This window comes from Anomaloglossus baeobatrachus, chromosome 1, assembly GCF_048569485.1.
Source record: "Anomaloglossus baeobatrachus isolate aAnoBae1 chromosome 1, aAnoBae1.hap1, whole genome shotgun sequence".
NCBI lineage: Eukaryota > Metazoa > Chordata > Amphibia > Anura > Aromobatidae > Anomaloglossus > Anomaloglossus baeobatrachus.
The window spans coordinates 79,785,021-79,802,733 of NC_134353.1; the positions used below are offsets into that span (position 1 = coordinate 79,785,021).

Here is a 17,713-nt window from a genome sequence, read left to right on the forward strand (position 1 = left end):
TTTTCCATTGTATATGTAAAATGTTTTGTGTTTTAATCTCATATTAACACAATATATCTCCATGGTAACAGACCACAAACACTGTGTCGTCTGATCCTGTAATCTCACGATTTCCAAAAGGGTCTGTGAATCCAGGCAAGTACAGTGGCCTCAATGGACTGGATTCCATGAGCGAATTTCATTGTATATCTATTGAGGATGTGCAGTGTATGGGGATGACTGAGGAGCGGAGACCCTTCTACATCTCCGGCACAAGGGTCTCACCGCCACTATCAGTATCAGCAGTTGTATAACCCCTTTACATGATGCTGTCAATTATGATAGCAGCATTATAAGGGGTTTGAAATGAGGGGTGAGGGGCTCTTTTCAGAGATCAATCACCACTTTTTAATACTCTCCACAATGCAACTGGCATTGTTCTGATAGCCACTGGCCTAATGGTGGTCACTGTGACTACCCTGTTTATACAGTTGGATTTTATCGTAGAACGGTCATTTTTCAATACACTGCAATATTACAGTATTGCAGTGTATTTTACAGCCAATCTTAGGTTCAAGAACTCCAGAGGACTAATAAAATAAAAGGTAATCAATGGGAAAAAGTAAAAAAAACTAAAATATATATAATATACCTGTGTATATATAATATATATTATCTGTGTGTGTGTGTGTGCGTGTGTATATACATTATATCGTGTGTGTGTGTGTGTGTGTGTATATATACTCGTTCAAGACAAACATGATTTTCATGCAGGACAATGCTCCATCACATGCATCCAACTACTCCACAGCGTGGCTGGCCAGTAAAGGTCTAAAAGATGAAAAAATAATGGCATGGCCCCCTTGTTCACCTGATCTGAACCCCACAGAGAACCTGTGGTCCCTCATAAAATGTGAGATCTACAGGGAGGGAAAACAGTACTCCTCACGGAACAGTGTCTGGAGGCTGTGGTGGCTGCTGCACGCAATGTTGATCGTAAACAGATCAAGCAACTGACAGACTCTATGGATGGTCGGCTGTTGAGTGTCATCATAAAGAAAGGTGGCTATATTGGTCACTAATTTTTTGGGGTTTTGTTTTTGCATGTCAGAAATGTTTATTTCTAAATTTTGTGCAGTTATATTGGTTTACCTGGTGAAAATAAACAAGTGAGATGGGAATATATTTGGTTTTTATTAAGTTGCCTAATAATTCTGCACAGTAATAGTTACCTGCACAAACAGATATCCTCGTAAGGCTGCTTTCACACTACGTCTTTTTAACATGCGTCCTGAACGGTTTTTTGCTGCAAAAGCGGATCCTGCTTTTACAGCAAAAAATGCATGCAAACGCATGTCATATTTTGCAGGATCCTGTCACTGGATGTTTAGGGGCGGGCATTGGAGTCATGTGATCAGGAGTGAGGGGAACTAAACGTGCCAGACTGAGAGCCGGCATCTGACAGCTGCGAGGCTCGTAACCAAGATAAACATCGGGTATACTTGCTTGGATACCCGATATTTACTTTGGTTACAAGCGTCTGCAGCTGCTAGGAGCCGGGCTCCCTGCACACGTTTCCAACGTAAACATCGGGTAACTAAGATAAGTGGTTACCCGATATTTACCTTGGTTATGAGTGTCCGCAGCTCTCAGGTGGAGGAGAGGGAGGGGGAGAGACAGAGAAAGGGAGGAGGGAGAGGGGGAGAGAGACAGAGGGGGAGAGAGAGACTGATCACGGAGGCTGGCTTCTGGGCATGCTCAGTAGAGCAAGCAGGATCCTGCCTATCAGCACGCCAGCGTTCACATGCGTTTGCGTGCTGTTTAGTCAGGATCCAGCAATTTGCAGAAGTTGGACGCAGCTCAAAAACGCTACAAGTAGCGTTTTTGAAAGATGTTAAAAAACTGCAAGTCGCTGGATCCTCACTATAACGCACGCAAACGCAGGTGAACGCATGTTAACGCGAGTCCATTGCAAATGCATTGAAATGAAAACGCATTTGCACTGGATCCGTTTCTGCGTTAAAAAAACGTTCAGGACGCATGTTAAAAAGACGTAGTGTGAAAGCAGCCTAAGATAGCCAAATCTAAAAAAAAAAAACACTCCAACCTCCAAAAATATTAAGCTTTAGTCTTTTGGGTTGATTGAGAACATAGTTGTTGATCAATAATAAAAAAAATCCTCTAAAATACAACTTGCCTAATAATTCTGCACACTGTGTATTAAAAATGACCTCTCGTACCGTAGATAATCCGGCCCTGATACAACTTTGTTTTCCATTTTTCTTCCTCTCTTTCCAAATGCTAAAGTGGGGCCCACAAGGAAGTAAGGACCTGGGTGAATCCGGCGCATTGTGGAGCACCACTAACCTCTGTGTTAGAAATACATTGTGGACTTCAGCGTTGTCTTCCCTCTCTCCATAGAGATTTTCTATTAATTCACATATATCTTGTTTTATTACAGTTTGAACAGGAGAACCAGAGACTTGTCAGCGAGATGAACAGTCTGTGCGATGAAGTAAGGTAAACCTGTCCTATGAGCTCCATTTATATTCCTGTTATGTTTTATTATACTACTACTATCTGAAATTCCCTTTTCTGACTTGTACAGGGATAGTAACCATCAAATCACCACATACATCAATGTCTATGTATCAATGTCTATGTATCAATGTCTATGTATCAATGTCTATGTATCAATGTCTATGTATCAATGTCTGTATTTGATGACGACATGACAAAACTGCACCTGATGACATCATGTCTTAGATGACATCACAGCAGCGGTGTAACTTGAGTACATATAGGGAATTGCTTACAAACTTGAGAATACCCCTTTTAATCGGTGATTTTATATATAATATAATATATAAACAGGGTTTTCGCGAAAAAAGTTATCAAATGAACAGCACCACAGACAATAATGGGTGCAGACCTAATGCTGGTCACCCCAATGGTACACCAGGGGGTCACCAGGTTGCCGCTTTTTAATGTCATTAAATATAAATTTAACCTCAATTAAAAGTGCAGATATGATGCCCAAATGGAAAAAATAAGTATGCAAAATGAAATACGGAGCATACAGTCATGGCTCAATGTGTTGGCACCCTTGAAATTGTTCCAGAAAATGAAGTATTTCTTCCAGAAAATTATTGCAGTTACACGTTTTCTTATACAAATGTTTACTTCCTTTGTGTGTATTGAAACAACACAAAAAAATGAGGGGGAAAAAAGGCAAATTAGACATTAATTTCACACATCTCCAAAAATGGGCAGGACAAAATTGTTGGCACCTCTCCAAAATTGTGGGTAAATAGTTTTGTTTCAAGCATGTGATGTTCATTCATACTCACCTGTGGCAAGTAACAGGTGTGGGCAATATGAAAATCACACCTGTAACCAGACAAAAAGGGGAGAAGTTGATTCAATGTTTGCATTTTGTGTCTGTGTACTACACTAAGCATGGAGAACAGAAAGAGAAGAGACCTGCCCAAGAACTTGTTGAAAAAATATTAACAATATCAAGGTTACGAGCCCATCTCCAGAGATCTTGATGTTTATTTGTCCATGGCGCGCAATATAATTAAGATGTTTACAACCCATGGCACTGCAGCTTATTTCCCTGGACTTAGATGGCAGAGAAAAATTGATGAAAGTTTGTAATGCAGGATAGTCGTCATGGTGGATATGCCACCCCAAGTAGGTTCCAAAGAAATCCAAGCTGTCCTGCAGGCTTCGGGTATATCAGAGTCTGCACAAGCTATCTGTCCACATTTGAATTAAATGAAACACCATAGCAGGAGGCTCAGGAGGACCCTACTGCTGACACAGAGACATAAAAAGCTAGACTGCAGTTTGCTATAATGTACATGAGTAACCCAAAATCCTTCTGGGAAAGAGTCTCGTGAACAGATGAGACCAAAATAGAGCTTTATGGTAAAGCACATCATTCTACTGTTTACCAAATTCAGAATAAGGCCTACAAAGAATAGAACAAAATACCTACAGTCAAGCATGCTGGAGGTTTGAAGATGTTTTGGGGTTGTTTTGCTGCCTCTGGCATTTGATGCCTTGACTGTGTGCAAGGCATCATGAAATCTGAAGATTACCAAAGGATTTTGAGTCACAATGTAGTGCCCAGTGTCAGAAAGTTGGGTTCACGTCCAGGTCGTGGGTCTTCCAGCAGGACAATGACGTCCAAACATACTTCAAGGAGCCCCCAGAAACGGATGGAAACAAAGCGCTGGAGAGTTCTGAAGTGGCAGCAAATGAGTCTGGATCTAAATCCCAGTGACACCTGTAGAGAGATCTGAAAATTTCTGTTGGGAGAAGAGAAGACGCCTCAAATATGAAAGACCGGGAGCAGGTTATAAAGAAAAGTCCGAGATTCCAGGTGAGAGGAGTAAGAAGCTTGTGGATGGTTACAGGAAGCGACTGATTTCAGGTATTTATTCCAGAGGATGTGCAACCAAATATTAACATGAGGGGGACAACATTTTGTCCGGACCATTTTTGGAGTTTTGTGTGAAATTATGTCCAATTTGCCCTTTTTATTCTTTACTAGCTGTACTACCCGGCTTCGCCCGGGTTAATAACTGCTGTTAACAAAATAGAATCGTATTTTATTTATTTATTTATAGTCAGGGTATTTTTCCTACAATTTTTCTCCTTGTTTTTTTTCTAGTCTTGAGGCTGCAATTCACATGCTTGTAATGTTGCATGTTTATTGAACATTTGTTACAGCTCAGTTTTTTGGTGTTTTTTTGTCTGTTATCTTGCTTTATTGCAAGTTGGGGGCGCAGCCCTCCTGATACTGAGGCTGAACAACTACTTGCTTCTCACTTTTTACTGTGCATTTAATCTGGGACCCAGCTGACCACTTTACCATTCATATTGAAGTTTTGACATGACACAAGTCAGGCACAGAATATGTTTTTAACTTTAGTAGGTTAGGGACTGTCTTAGATGGGTACACCATGACGAGGTGAGACAGCTTCTTACCTTTTTGCAAAAATGTATATACTATGTACCCTGTTATTAAGCACTTGCAATTTATTTATTTATTTATAGTCAGGGTATTTTTCCTACAATTTTTCTCCTTGTTTTTTTTTTTCTAACAAAATAGAATGTATTAACAAAAATGTATTCTGCACACAAAAACCACAAAACAAATAGATAGAAATGTAATTATAATGTCTGTCTCCCCCTCTGTATATATCTCTCTGTCTCTCGATCTCTTTGTCTGTCTGTCTCTTTCCCTGTCTGTCTCTGACTGTCTCGGTCCCTTTCTTCGTCTGTCTCAATTTCTTTCCCTGTCTGTCTGTCTATCTCTTTCCTTGTCTGTCTATCTATCTTTGTCTCTTTCCCTGTGTCTTTCTCTGTCTCTTTGTCTATGTCTGTCTCTTTGTGTCTGTCTCTCACCCTGTCTATGTCTGTTTCTTACCCTGTCTGTGTCTGCCTCTTTCCCTGGCTGCATTGTGACACGCTAACATTCCATATAAGGGCGTGGCTGCGCATTCTTCTGAAGTTCTTGCTGCACTGTGACTCCCAGCTCCATTCGCTTTAATGGAGGCAGGTTTTTTGGAGAATAACTGTAAAGCGAAGGGTTAAAATTTCCCCTCAAAACATAGCCTATGACGCTCTCGGGGTCCAGATGTGTGAGTGTGCAAAATTTTGTGGCTGTAGCTGTGACGGTGCAGATGCCAATTCCGGACATACATACATGCATATACACACACACACACACACACGCACACACACACAGATTTATATATTAGGGGTTTTTTTGTGTTGTTCCAATATACACAAATGAAATAGACGTGTATAACAAAACGTGTGTAATTGCACAAAATTTTTGTAAGAAATACTTCACTTTCTTGAACAATTTTAGGGGTGACCACGTTTTTGTATATCAGTAAAATATTGCTGGAAATCTGCTCCTAGGACTAATAATGCAAAGGATTTCTGCATCTCTCTGGACTTATCTGTGGAGCCCAAGGGGTTAACATGCGGTAATGTAGGAGATGTAAGCAGCATCCATAAATATATCGCCAAAGTGCAGGTATTTATACACAAGAGCCTTTCTCCATGGCAACCACACAGCGATGGATGAGTAGTCGCCCTCGCTGTCCTCCTTGCTCTGTGGTCCGGCCGTTCTCCTCCAGCGAGCCAACATTCTTTACTCTCCACGATTCTGCTCTTACGCACCGACCCGGAGGGACCGAGAGCCAACACCGGCCGACCGAAAGCCGCATAGTAATTGTGCTGCCGTAATTGCTCCTCGCCGGATGCTTCATTACACACCGATCTGTGCTGATATTCTGCAAACAGGACGGAGTCTCATGTATCACACATTTATAGTGGATTTCCATCTTTCATGAATGTTGTCACCAAATGTGCAGGTTTACTTTTGGTCATTGAGAAAATCCATGATTAATAGATGTTTCCATAGAGTAGACCCGATCCTCTGCAACATCTATATTTTGCCTTTTTTTCCCTCTGCACTTTTCCCTTTAGACTGCCTTTCTCCATTGGGTGACAGTCTGCTCCGGCACAGGGCAGAGCGCTGCTGACACTCTGCCCAACCACAAAGAGCGAGGAGACTGCCATGCGGCTATACCTGCTCCATCAGCTCCATCTCCCCCTTACTCCTCTCTTACCAGTGCAAGGAGGAAACAAACAAACTATGTAAGTGTTTAGCTGTAGCCTGGAGGAGCCAGTAACCCCTTCACTACCCTCTACCAGAAATGCTAAAATACCTCCCCCTCCCCTACTGCACAGACTACTTGATACCCTGACATTAACCGCTTCTCTGCCATAAACCACCAAGTATCCTGACCTTAACTTATCAATCCCCCAGACGACCAGGGATCTTGATATTAGCTTTTACCTCCCCAGACCACCAGGGATCCTGACATTAGCTCTTCACTGCCCCAGACCACCAGGGATCCTGACATTAGCGTGCCGCCCCCACGCCCGCAGCAGCCGGGCTGCTCGGATCCGGACCCGCTGTGTGGCTTGAGGGATCCTCCGGACTCGGGGGTCACGCGGACACGCCAAATGAAAAGGGGGACGTAGTTGTACGGGCTTGGCCGTATTCAGTTCGTGACGCCACCCACGGTGTGTGGTGAAGTGGGACACCACCGCTGCTGTTGTGGGATACCCGGGGGAGATGTAGTGGTAGCTGGATGTTAGCCCCTCCGTGGGTAGGGATGGTTGCCCCGGGACCCAGTGTCTCTGTGCAGGGTATGGCAATGGCAAGGATCTGCGTGCCCGGACATACCAGTGGGTGTTTGGTTACTCACAATTAAATGAATCACACGAGTCTTTTGGTAAACCAAGATGCTGGTGGCCGGCCGCCGCCGCCGGTTGTACTCTGGTCCCCCACCCAGGCTGGTGGTCGCCGTCTTTTCCTCTGCACTAGTTTTTGTTGTTTGTTTGGACTTCCCGGTATGGAACACGGGAGTCCGCTCCCGGCTTTTTGTGTACCTGAGGAGCCGTGCCCGTCTGACGCTGACCCGAGGAATCTACAGGTCCTGGCAGTGGCCCTATCCCTCTCTGTGGGTGGTTGTCTACTTTTTGGGACTTTGGTTGGGACCTAAAATCCTGCCCTCAGTCGGTTGATTAGCTAGGCCATTGGTTCCGGTCCTGGCTTCAGGCTCCGAGGACCCCCTCGTGCACGGTTTCCGGGTCGGGTCTCTGGTGTCGGTACCGGCGGGCTCCAACCCTTGTCCCAACCACCGTCTGCCACCTAGCCAAAGTACCAGGGCTCCGACCCTGGCGCCTGTCAGCTTGGGACCTCTACTCTCAACTTGAACTTGAACAGATCTTGTCTCTATCTGTCTTGAACTACTTGTTTTCCTGCCCCAGGCTGTCTAGACCCCTAGTTGGGCGTTTTTTAACCGCCTGGTCCCGCCCACTGGTGTGCCTGTCTTGCCCTGAGGGGGGGTGACTAGGGTTTCAGGTGGGCTGTATGTAACCTAGGTGAGAGATGGTGTAACGCGGGGGCCTATGGTGTAATGCGGGGGCCTATTGTGTGACTACCTGGTTTTGCCAGGGCGTCATATTAGCTCTTCACTTCCCTAGACCACCAGGGATCCTGACATTAGCTTTCACTGCTCTAAACCACTGGGAATCCTTTTAAAATATGTATAGCATAGCTTTAAAGCTCCCGCCTCTTTAGGGAGACTGCCCACTTTTTTATGCAAATAACAACTGAAACACTGTCCAATAAAAATATAAATTAAAAATGTATACAGACCTGAATGTCTCCAGCTCATGATCAGGGGCACTATAGTCAGTGGGGGTTTCATACATTCATTCATACTATGTGGACATTTTCCCTGGAGACTAAATGCCCCACTCAGTGTGAAGAAAACCATCCTCTCCTAGCGGACATTACAGCAGCTCCTGGTATTTAGGGGATTATTGTTACTCTAATTCTGGCTTTTCTCCCCTAATCCCCCCTGCAGCTCCGCTCATTAACACCCAGACGCCAAACTAATCTGATTACTATGTGGATGGCTGATATGCATTGGATATTGTGGGCTGTGGAGGGCACAGCTTCCCAGAAATGCTGCACATTAGTGATCTGTGCAGTCACTTTCCCTCCAGGCAGAGCCCTCGCTGTCATCCTGCGGGAGGTGAATATTACCAGTCTGCATTACTATTATGGCAGATATATAAAAAGCAGCTTTCAGCTTCCCAACAGCCTAAAATGACATGACGGTTATACATCCTCGTGCCTCCGGGGTGCAGCCCGCTGCGCTGCACTCCCATCCCCAATATTACAGCAGGTCCTTGCTGACACCTCCTATGGTTTCCTACAGTGCTGTAGATAGACACCATACAACTGGCTGGATATGGAGCAGACCCCCAGCGTGGAGGTTACTGTTTAGCTGCTTTGATCTTTCTTGGTCCCAGATTATATCACTAATTTCATAGTGACATTGCTGCAAGCGTGGTACATAGTTACAAAATAAGGGAAACCGGGGCCCGGGGGAAGTCATACAAGATAGAGATGTGCCAGTTCTTATATTGATGTTTACAGAGCCCGTACTATGAGGCCTTTATATTCTGGGATTCTCCTTCTTCTGATCAAGCAGATGCTAAATCCACAGTTTTTGCCACGAATGTCTGCCGTCCTTGAGAGCCTTGTGACAGCTCTGGGATCAGAGTCTCACATTGCCCTGTGAAACTCTGAATTTTACATGTTTGCTTTCTGTTGGTGCAGCAAGGATTAATGTCATTTTTCTTGCTAGTACTTGCTAGCTAGTCCTATCTCAGGTGTAGCCGGTTTGTGACCACTCCCATTCCCTTTAAATAGTCACATGTTCCTTCGCATGATGCTGGTTATAGAGAAATCACTCTGAGCTGATCACCATAGAGGGGACGTATTTGGAAGTTGTTGGAGATCAGTTGTCTGCAGCCCTGGTGTTTGGCTGTTGCCTTGCTGTTTGTTGATATCCTTTGTCTATGCTCCCCTGTCTGTCTCCCTTCCCCTGTGTTTTAGTGGTGACGTCGCCCCAGGTGCATGACCTAGAGGGGCCTACTACGAGCTACTGCCTCCCAGCGCCATGTTAAGGCCAAATAGCATTCCAGCTATTTTTTTTTTTCAAGGGAGAGGGAAAAGGGGATTTAATACATGAGAGGTGTTGCAGGCTGTGACAGAGGTGTTGCAGGCTGTGACGGAGGGGTTGCAGGCTGTGTGACGGAGGGGTTCTGTCTCTCTTTTCCTCCTCTGTGTCTCTCTTTTCCCCCTCTGTCTCTCTTCCCCTCTGTTTCTGGCTCTTTCCTCCTCTGGCTCTTGCTCTTTCCTCCCTCTGGCTCTTTTCCCCCGTCTGGCTCTTTTCCCCCGTCTGGCTCTTTTCCCCCTCTGGCTCTGTCTCCTTTCCCCCTCTGGCTCTGTCTCCTTTCCCCCTCTGGCTCGGTCTCCTTTCCCCCTCTGGCTCGGTCTCCTTTTCCACTCTGGCTCGGTCTCCCTTCCCCCTCGGTCTCCCATCCCCCTCTGTCTCTTTTCTCTGCCTCTTCCCCCTCTATCTATTTCTGTGCTTATGTCTCTCTCTGTCTGTTTCTATCCTTCTCCCCACCAACATCTTATTACCTCACACATAAGCTACTTATACTAACAGTTTATTTTCTTCTTATAGCAACCAATCACAGCTCCTATTAATAAACAGTAGCTCCTATCTTCATTGAATTTAAAGGAGACCAGTGTTTTGGAGATTAACTGTAAAGTGCAGGGTTAAATTTTCCTGTCAAAACATAGTCTGACATTCCCTGAGTCACATGGAGCCTCTGTGCAAAATTTCGTGATTGTAAATGTGACGGTGCGGATTCCTTTAGCGGAGATACACACATACATACATGCATACATACATACATACATACATACACACATACACACATACATACATGCATACATGCATACATACATACATACATACATACATACATACACACATACATACATACATACATACATACATACACACATACATACATACATACATACATACACACACACATACACACATACATACACACATACATACACTCAGCTTTATATCTTAGATGTATAAAAAAAATAAGTTATTTCCGTTTTCTATATCATTATTAAGAAATTAGATATCTTGCAATTTTCACTCTGGTCACTAGGCCAAATATTAGACCCGTACTTCCTGTTTGTCAGCCACAGCGATAGACAGGCTCAGATTCTACAATCTTCCGTAGACATTTTGAAGCCACCTCCCCCCCCATCAATCAACGTACCATGGAAGGATTCTTTACAGTTAGTGTGAAACCTGTGAGGGTAAAATTGATTTGGGGGCTCAAAGTCTTGTGTTTTATTTGATTTTGTCTTCATGTGCACTACCAGGCATTCAAAGGGATCTAAGGTTGGTGTTTTATGGCATGTATGGTGCAGTTTGTACATTTTCGGCTCTCCATAGCTTAATGTTAGTGTTCTATGCTAGAGAAAAGTGATACTACTGTAGGGACATCCAGCTGATTTCTGAAGGTCCTGACCACCCTTTTTAATGTGTATGGGGGAGTGTCCTGACTCTTGCCTAACAGTAAATGTCAAAGGGGTACTAAAAAAGGATCAAGCATGTTGGCTTTCAGAATGCCCCATCCTTATGTTCCCATCAGATATGTCACTGATTATGTTCCATCCCATTGAGAACACTTGGCCATGCGGTGCATGTATATGGGGGAGAGGTGGGGGCTCGGAACAAGCCTTTGATCAAATGGGGTTGGCCACATTTTGAGGGCATTTTGTTGTTTGTTTGATTTTTTTTTTTTGATTTTTTTTTTTTTATATTTAAATATACATTTAAGTATAAAAAAAAATCAAACCAACAACAAAATTAATTAAAAACTAATTATTTTTGTAATTGAGTTTCAATAAAACTTTTGCATCCTTCAACCTTCACAAGCTTTGTTTTCCTGCACATTCATCTTTGGTCACAAATCAGCTGAAAAAAATTAACACCCCCCCCCCCCCCCAAGACTGTCAAAACGAGCTCACTGACTGATGCTCCGTTATCTTGCGATGCCCCCAGAGCTTGGGGTACTCGGTCCCAGGCGTGTGCGACACTCAGGGGGAAAGTCGTGGTCGTGGCTGGTGCCTGGACCCTGGGGAGTCGGTCCGAAAAAAAATAAAAAAGGGAATAAAATAAAAAGGGGATTGTAGAGACTACGCCACTTGGGATTTGCGGCCAGATTTGGGGCCGCCGCTGCAAAGTTCTGCTGGGGCTGTTGGAATATGCAGCTCTGATGACTTGGGCCCTACACACGTAGGGCTTTTCCCCAGCAGGTGATGATGGTGGTAGTAGTGTTCGGAGCTGGCGTTGTGGTGCAGTGTGCTGGCAATGATTCAGTCCACACAAGTGCTGCGGTTGATGTCACGGTAAAAGGTGCAGCCGCCTGGTACTGTCTTCTACCAAGGTGGACTCCAGGGAATCCCTTCCTCAGACTCCCGTGCCGGTACTGTGTCAGATGAACCCTTCCTGCACCTCCAGCTTCACCAGCGGTTAACAGACAGAACCTGGGCTGAGCTCAGTTACCAGACCCAGGCTACACACAGGTTCTCAAGCAGTTTCGGCTCCTGCCAGCTCTGCGGCTGCCACGCCACCAGACCAACTGGCCTCTCCGGCCCCTCACTGTTCTTTTGTCCTCTGCTTCTCTCTGACTGCTCCTCTGGTCCACCCGACACCGGTGGCCAGGCTGGACCCCAGTCCTCACATCGCCCAGACTGCGGGTCCCACAGAACTCTCCCTTCAACCTCTTGTTCCTCTCACACCTCACTCCTGACTGACTTCCTGTGCTGTGTACAGACACCCCCATCTCCTCCCACCTCCAGGCTCTTGGCTAGTGGATTAGATGTGCCCATAAAGTGACTAATGATCCCTATAATCCTTCTCTAGCCCAATAACCCAGTCAGGCCCAGGGGGAACTAGTGTGTCTTGTGTGTTGTTAGTGGCTTTTACCGGCAAAGGAGTCCTTAGAATCCAGGATGGGTATCACACCTCCAGGAGATGCATTACCATGTGGGAACCTGGTGTCTCAGGGGCGCCATAATCTCATTCTGCAGAAAGCAATAGACGGTGAAACACAAAAGCTGTAGTAAGCAAATGGTACAACATTTTTTTTATCAAACCCAACTGCAGAAAATGATTTTTAGCCCCAATTACATGCAGTTAAAAATAAAATCGAAATTGTCCTGTAAGCTGGACATTCCCTTTAAGCCTCGCTTGCTCTCATCATTGGATGCCTCCTGGCTCATTAGGTCGGTGGACGGTGGTGTGACCGGTCCAGCGCTATTTCCATTCATGAGTATTAATCCGACGTCTTCTATTTAATTTACAGAACCCAAACGTCTTTCCCCCCGTTAACAGGATTCAATTTATATTGTCTGCTAATCGGAGGATAATTTATGGCTCCCATTAATGAAAACACAGCTGAACATGAACATTAGCTACATATGACTGGAGGACTATTAATAGGGATGGTGTGGGCGGTGGATCTCGGCTGCCTGGTGCATGCAGTGCCGAACATTAAAAACTTGACTCGTAGAATGTTCCGACACCAATATTGATTGTTCCTCCAGAGCGGCAGGCTTCGACTTATTAACAAACGGACATGAACTTTTTAAGATTTTTCTTTTTTTATTATTACAAGCTTCCAAATAACATTGACTGTAATCATACAAATGCATCTCAATAAATTAGAATATCATCAAAATGTTAATTTATTTGAGTAATTCAATACAAAAAGAGAAACACATATATTATATAGAGTCATTACACACAGAGGGATCTATTCCTATATATTATATAGAGTCATTACACACAGTGATCTATTTCATGTGTTTATTTCTTTTAATGTTGATGATTTTGGCTTACAGCCAATGAAAACCGAAAAGTCATTATCTCAGAAAATTAGAATAATTACCATAAAACACCTGCAAAGGCTTCCTGAGCGTTTAAAATGGTCCCTTAGTCTGGATCAGTAGGCTACACAATCATGAGGAAGACTGGTGACTTGATAGATGTCCAGAAGGCGGTCATTGACACACTCCACAAGGAGGGTAAGCCACAAAAGGTCATTGCTAAAGAAGCTGGCTGTTCACGGCGTGGTGTATCCAAGCATATTAATGAAAAGTTGAGTGGGAGGAAAAAGTGTGGTAGAAAAAGGTGAACAAGCAACCGGGATAACTGAAGATTGATAGGTTTATAAAGAAAAGGCTTTTTAAAAATTTGGAGGAGATTCACAAGGAGTGGACTGCTCCTGGAGTCAGTGCTTCAAGAGCCACCACACACAGACGTATCCAGGACATGGGCTACAACTGTCGCATTCCTTGTATCAAGCCACTCATGACCAATAGACAACGCCAGAAGCGTCTTACCTGGGCCAAGGAGAGAAAGAACTGGACTGTTGCTCAGTGGTCCAAGGTGTTGTTTTCAGATGAAAGTACATTTTGCATTTCATTTGGAAATCGCGGTCCCAGAGTCTGGAGGAAGAGTGGAGAGGCCACAATCCAAGCTGCTGAGGTCTAGTGTGAAGTCTCCACAATCAGTGATAGTTTGGGGAGCCATGTCCTCTGCTGGTGTAGGTCCACTGTGTTTTATCAAGACCAAAGTCAGAGCAGCTGTCTACCAGGAAATTTTAGAGCACTTCATGCTTCCCTCTGCTGACAAGCTTTTTGGAGATGGAAATTTCATTTTTCAGCAGGACTTGGCCCCTGTCCACACTGCCAAAAGTAGCAATACCTGGTTTACTAACCACAGTATCACTGTGCTTGATTGTCCAGCAAACTCGTCTGACCTAAACCCCATAGAGGATCTATGGAGTATTGTCAAGAGGAAGATGAGAGACACCAGACTAAACAATGCAGACGAGCTGAAGGCTGCTATGAAAGCAACCTGAGCTTCCATAACACCTCAGCAGTGCCACAGGCTGATTGCCTCCATGCCACACCGCATTGATGCAGTAATTCATACAAAAGGAGCCACGACCAATTATTGAGGCATTTACTGTACAGACTTTTCAGTAGGCACCAACATTTCTGAGTGTAAAATAATTTTTTCAATTGGTCTTATATAATATTCTAATCTTCTGAGATAATGACTTTTGGGTTTTCATTGGCTGTAAGCCATAGTCATCGACATTAACAGAAAGAAACACGTGAAATAGATCCCTCTGTGTGTAATGACTCTATATAATATATAAGAATAGATCCCTCTGTGTGTAATGACTCTATATAATATATAGGAATAGATCCCTCTGTGTGTAATGACTCTATATAATAGGAATAGATCCCTCTGTGTGTAATGACTTTATATAATATATAGGAATAGATTCCTCTGTGTGTAATGACTCTATATAATATATAGGAATAGATCCCTCTGTGTGTAATGACTCTATATAATATATAGGAATAGATCCCTCTGTGTGTAATGACTCTATATAATATATAGGAATAGATCCCTCTGCGTGTAATGACCCTATATAATATATAGGAATAGATCCCTCTGTATGTAATGACTCTATATAATATATAGGAATAGATCCCTCTGCGTGTAATGACTCTATATAATATATAGGAATAGATCCCTCTGTGTGTAATGACTATATAATATATGTGTTTCCCTTTTTATATTGAATTACTGAAATAAATGAACTTTTTGATATTCTAATTCATTGAGATGTACTTGTAACTGGAAATACTCCAATGAGTGCACAAGCCCCATTACCAACTAGATCTATTGGGCCAGTGATGAGGGGGCACCGGCACTCAACCTTTTTTTTAACACCCTTTTTTTTTCTATTCATTCACTTCTACATTGAATCCTCTTCTCCACATCTATATTTCATGCAATATTTTGTTGATCACCTTCTACATTTATTCCTTACTATATTTGTGTTTTGCCTTTTTTTTGTTTTGTCTTTTTTTAATGCGTTTAAAGCAATATGCATCCTTTTTTTCTTACAGTCTTAGACTTTCACACTGCGGGTTTTTTTTTTTTTTACACTGCGCTTTTGTGCATTTTTTTTGCTGCAAAAAACGCACAAAAACGTACCTGCGGCAAAAACGCAGCGGTAAAAACACATGCGTTTTTTACCACGTTTTCGGCTGCGTTTTGCTGCATTTTTCCAATGCATTGCATGGGTTGAAAAATGCAGGAAAGAATTGACATGAACATTTTTTTTATTTTTTTTTTTTTAGCTCAAAAACGCAGCCAAACAAAACTGCACTGTGCGGACAACAAAAATTAAATCTCATAGGCTTTGCTGGGGAAGAAAAGTCATGCAGTTTTGAGCAAAAAAACGCACCTGAAAAAACGCGGTAAAAAAACGCAGGGTTCGCACTTAGCCTAAGGCTATGTTCACATGTTGAGTTTTTCCTATGGTTTTTTTTTTTCTGCAGCCAAAACCTGCTCCCTTGGCAGTTTAAAAAAAAAAAAGCTGCTTCCAAAAACCATAGGTTTTTTTTTACATTTTTTTATTTTTATTTTTTTTTCTGTGTTCTAGTTGCATTTTTGGCTGCACGTTTTGATTTCTCATTTTTCTATAGCAAAAGATAAAGGTTCAGCTCACTGTTAGTATCAGCCGTGACGTGTGCAATAATCCGAAAGATCCCCAGCTTCACAAACTTATCCATGCGTTTCAGAGGTCACAGCATCTTTAGTGATGATAACAACTAAAAGTAATGGCAGTTGGGGAGATAATAATAATAATTTTATTCATTTATATAGCGCCATTAATTCCACAGCGCTTTACTTACATTGGCAACACTGTCCCCATCGGGGCTCACAATCTAGAGTCCCTATCTGTATGTCTTTCGAGTGTGGGAGGAAACCGGAGAACCCGGAGGAAACTCACGCAAACACGAGATACGATATATTTGACTGCCCTTACTTTGTTTTCATGACTAAGGATGATGCGACCTCCGAAACGCGTGGATAATTAACTACTGAAAATTGGGAGATGCTGTTACTGGAAGAATATGAATGAGTAAAGGAGAGCACAACTTTGTGAAGCTGGAGATCTTTTGGATTATTGCACACGTCCCGGCTGGAGCGTCTCCGTTCTCCAAACTGCCTCTTAGTGATACAGTGCATGCTTAATAAACTTCGTTTTATTTACCACAAAAGCAGCAAAAACGCAGCGGTTGCATGCTTGCAGCAGTTTTGCACTTTCTCATTGCTTTCAATGGTGAAAAAAGGCTGCAAAAAATGCTGAAAATTGACACGCTGCTTTTTTCAAACACAGCAGATTTCCATTTGTCAGGGGGAAATAAAGCAATTGTGTGCCTGTGATTTCTTAAATCTATGAGCTTTTGATCGTACTGTAAAAAAAAAAGCTTCTAATTTGCATAAAATTCATGAAACAAAATACTGCGAAAAAAACGCAATGTGTGAACATAATCTAAATGTGAATAATTGAACACTGCACTTCTTCTTTTTTTTTTTTTTTTTTTTTTTTTTTAAGGGAACCTGTCACCACTTTTTGGCCTATAAGCTTCAGCCACCACCACCGGGCTCTTATATATAGTATTCTAACATGCTGTATATAAGAGCCCGGGCCGGGGGTATAACATAAAAAACACTTTATAATACTTACCTAACGGTCACACGGTGGGCCTTATGGGTGTCTCCGCTGTCCGGTGCGGGCGCCTCCCCTTTCGGCCATCTTCGTCTGTCTTCCTTCTGAAGCCTGTGTGCATGACGTGTCCTACGTCATACACACTCGCTGGTTCCACGCAGGCGCACTACAATACTTTGATCTGCCCTGCTCAGGACCTGAATGCCGGCGAGTGTGGATGGTGTCGTACCCATCATGCACCGCGGCTACAGAAGAAGGAGAACAAAGATGGCCAAAAAAGGCGGCAGCGGACAACGGAGACGCCCATTAGGCCCACCGTGCAACCGTTAGGTAAGTATTATAAAGTGTTTTTTATGTTATACCCCCGGCCTGGGCTCTTATATACAGTATGTTAGAATGCTGTATAGAAGAGCCCGGTGGTGGTGGCCGCAGCTTATAGGCCAAAAAAGTGGTGACAGGTTCCCTTTAAGTGTTGTTATTGCAGAATTTTTTATTTTTGTAATTTTACTACTTTATTTTATTTATTTTTTCAACCCAGAAAATGTTTCTATAGTTTACACATATCTTGGCCAGGTTCACATCTGCATTTTCAAGGGAATCTGAAAGTAAATTTATACCCCCACCTGCCCCC

General features: G+C 43.3%; 1 protein-coding gene across 1 annotated transcript in view; it reads left to right on the plus strand.

Annotated features, from left to right (window-relative positions):
• Nucleotides 1-17,713, plus strand: part of STX18 (syntaxin 18) — a 270,669-nt gene that overhangs the window by 207,194 nt on the left and 45,762 nt on the right. Inside the window, exon 8 of the mRNA XM_075332660.1 lies at nt 2,441-2,499. Coding sequence (XP_075188775.1) covers nt 2,441-2,499 — 59 coding nt within the window. The remainder of the gene's footprint in view (nt 1-2,440; nt 2,500-17,713) is intronic.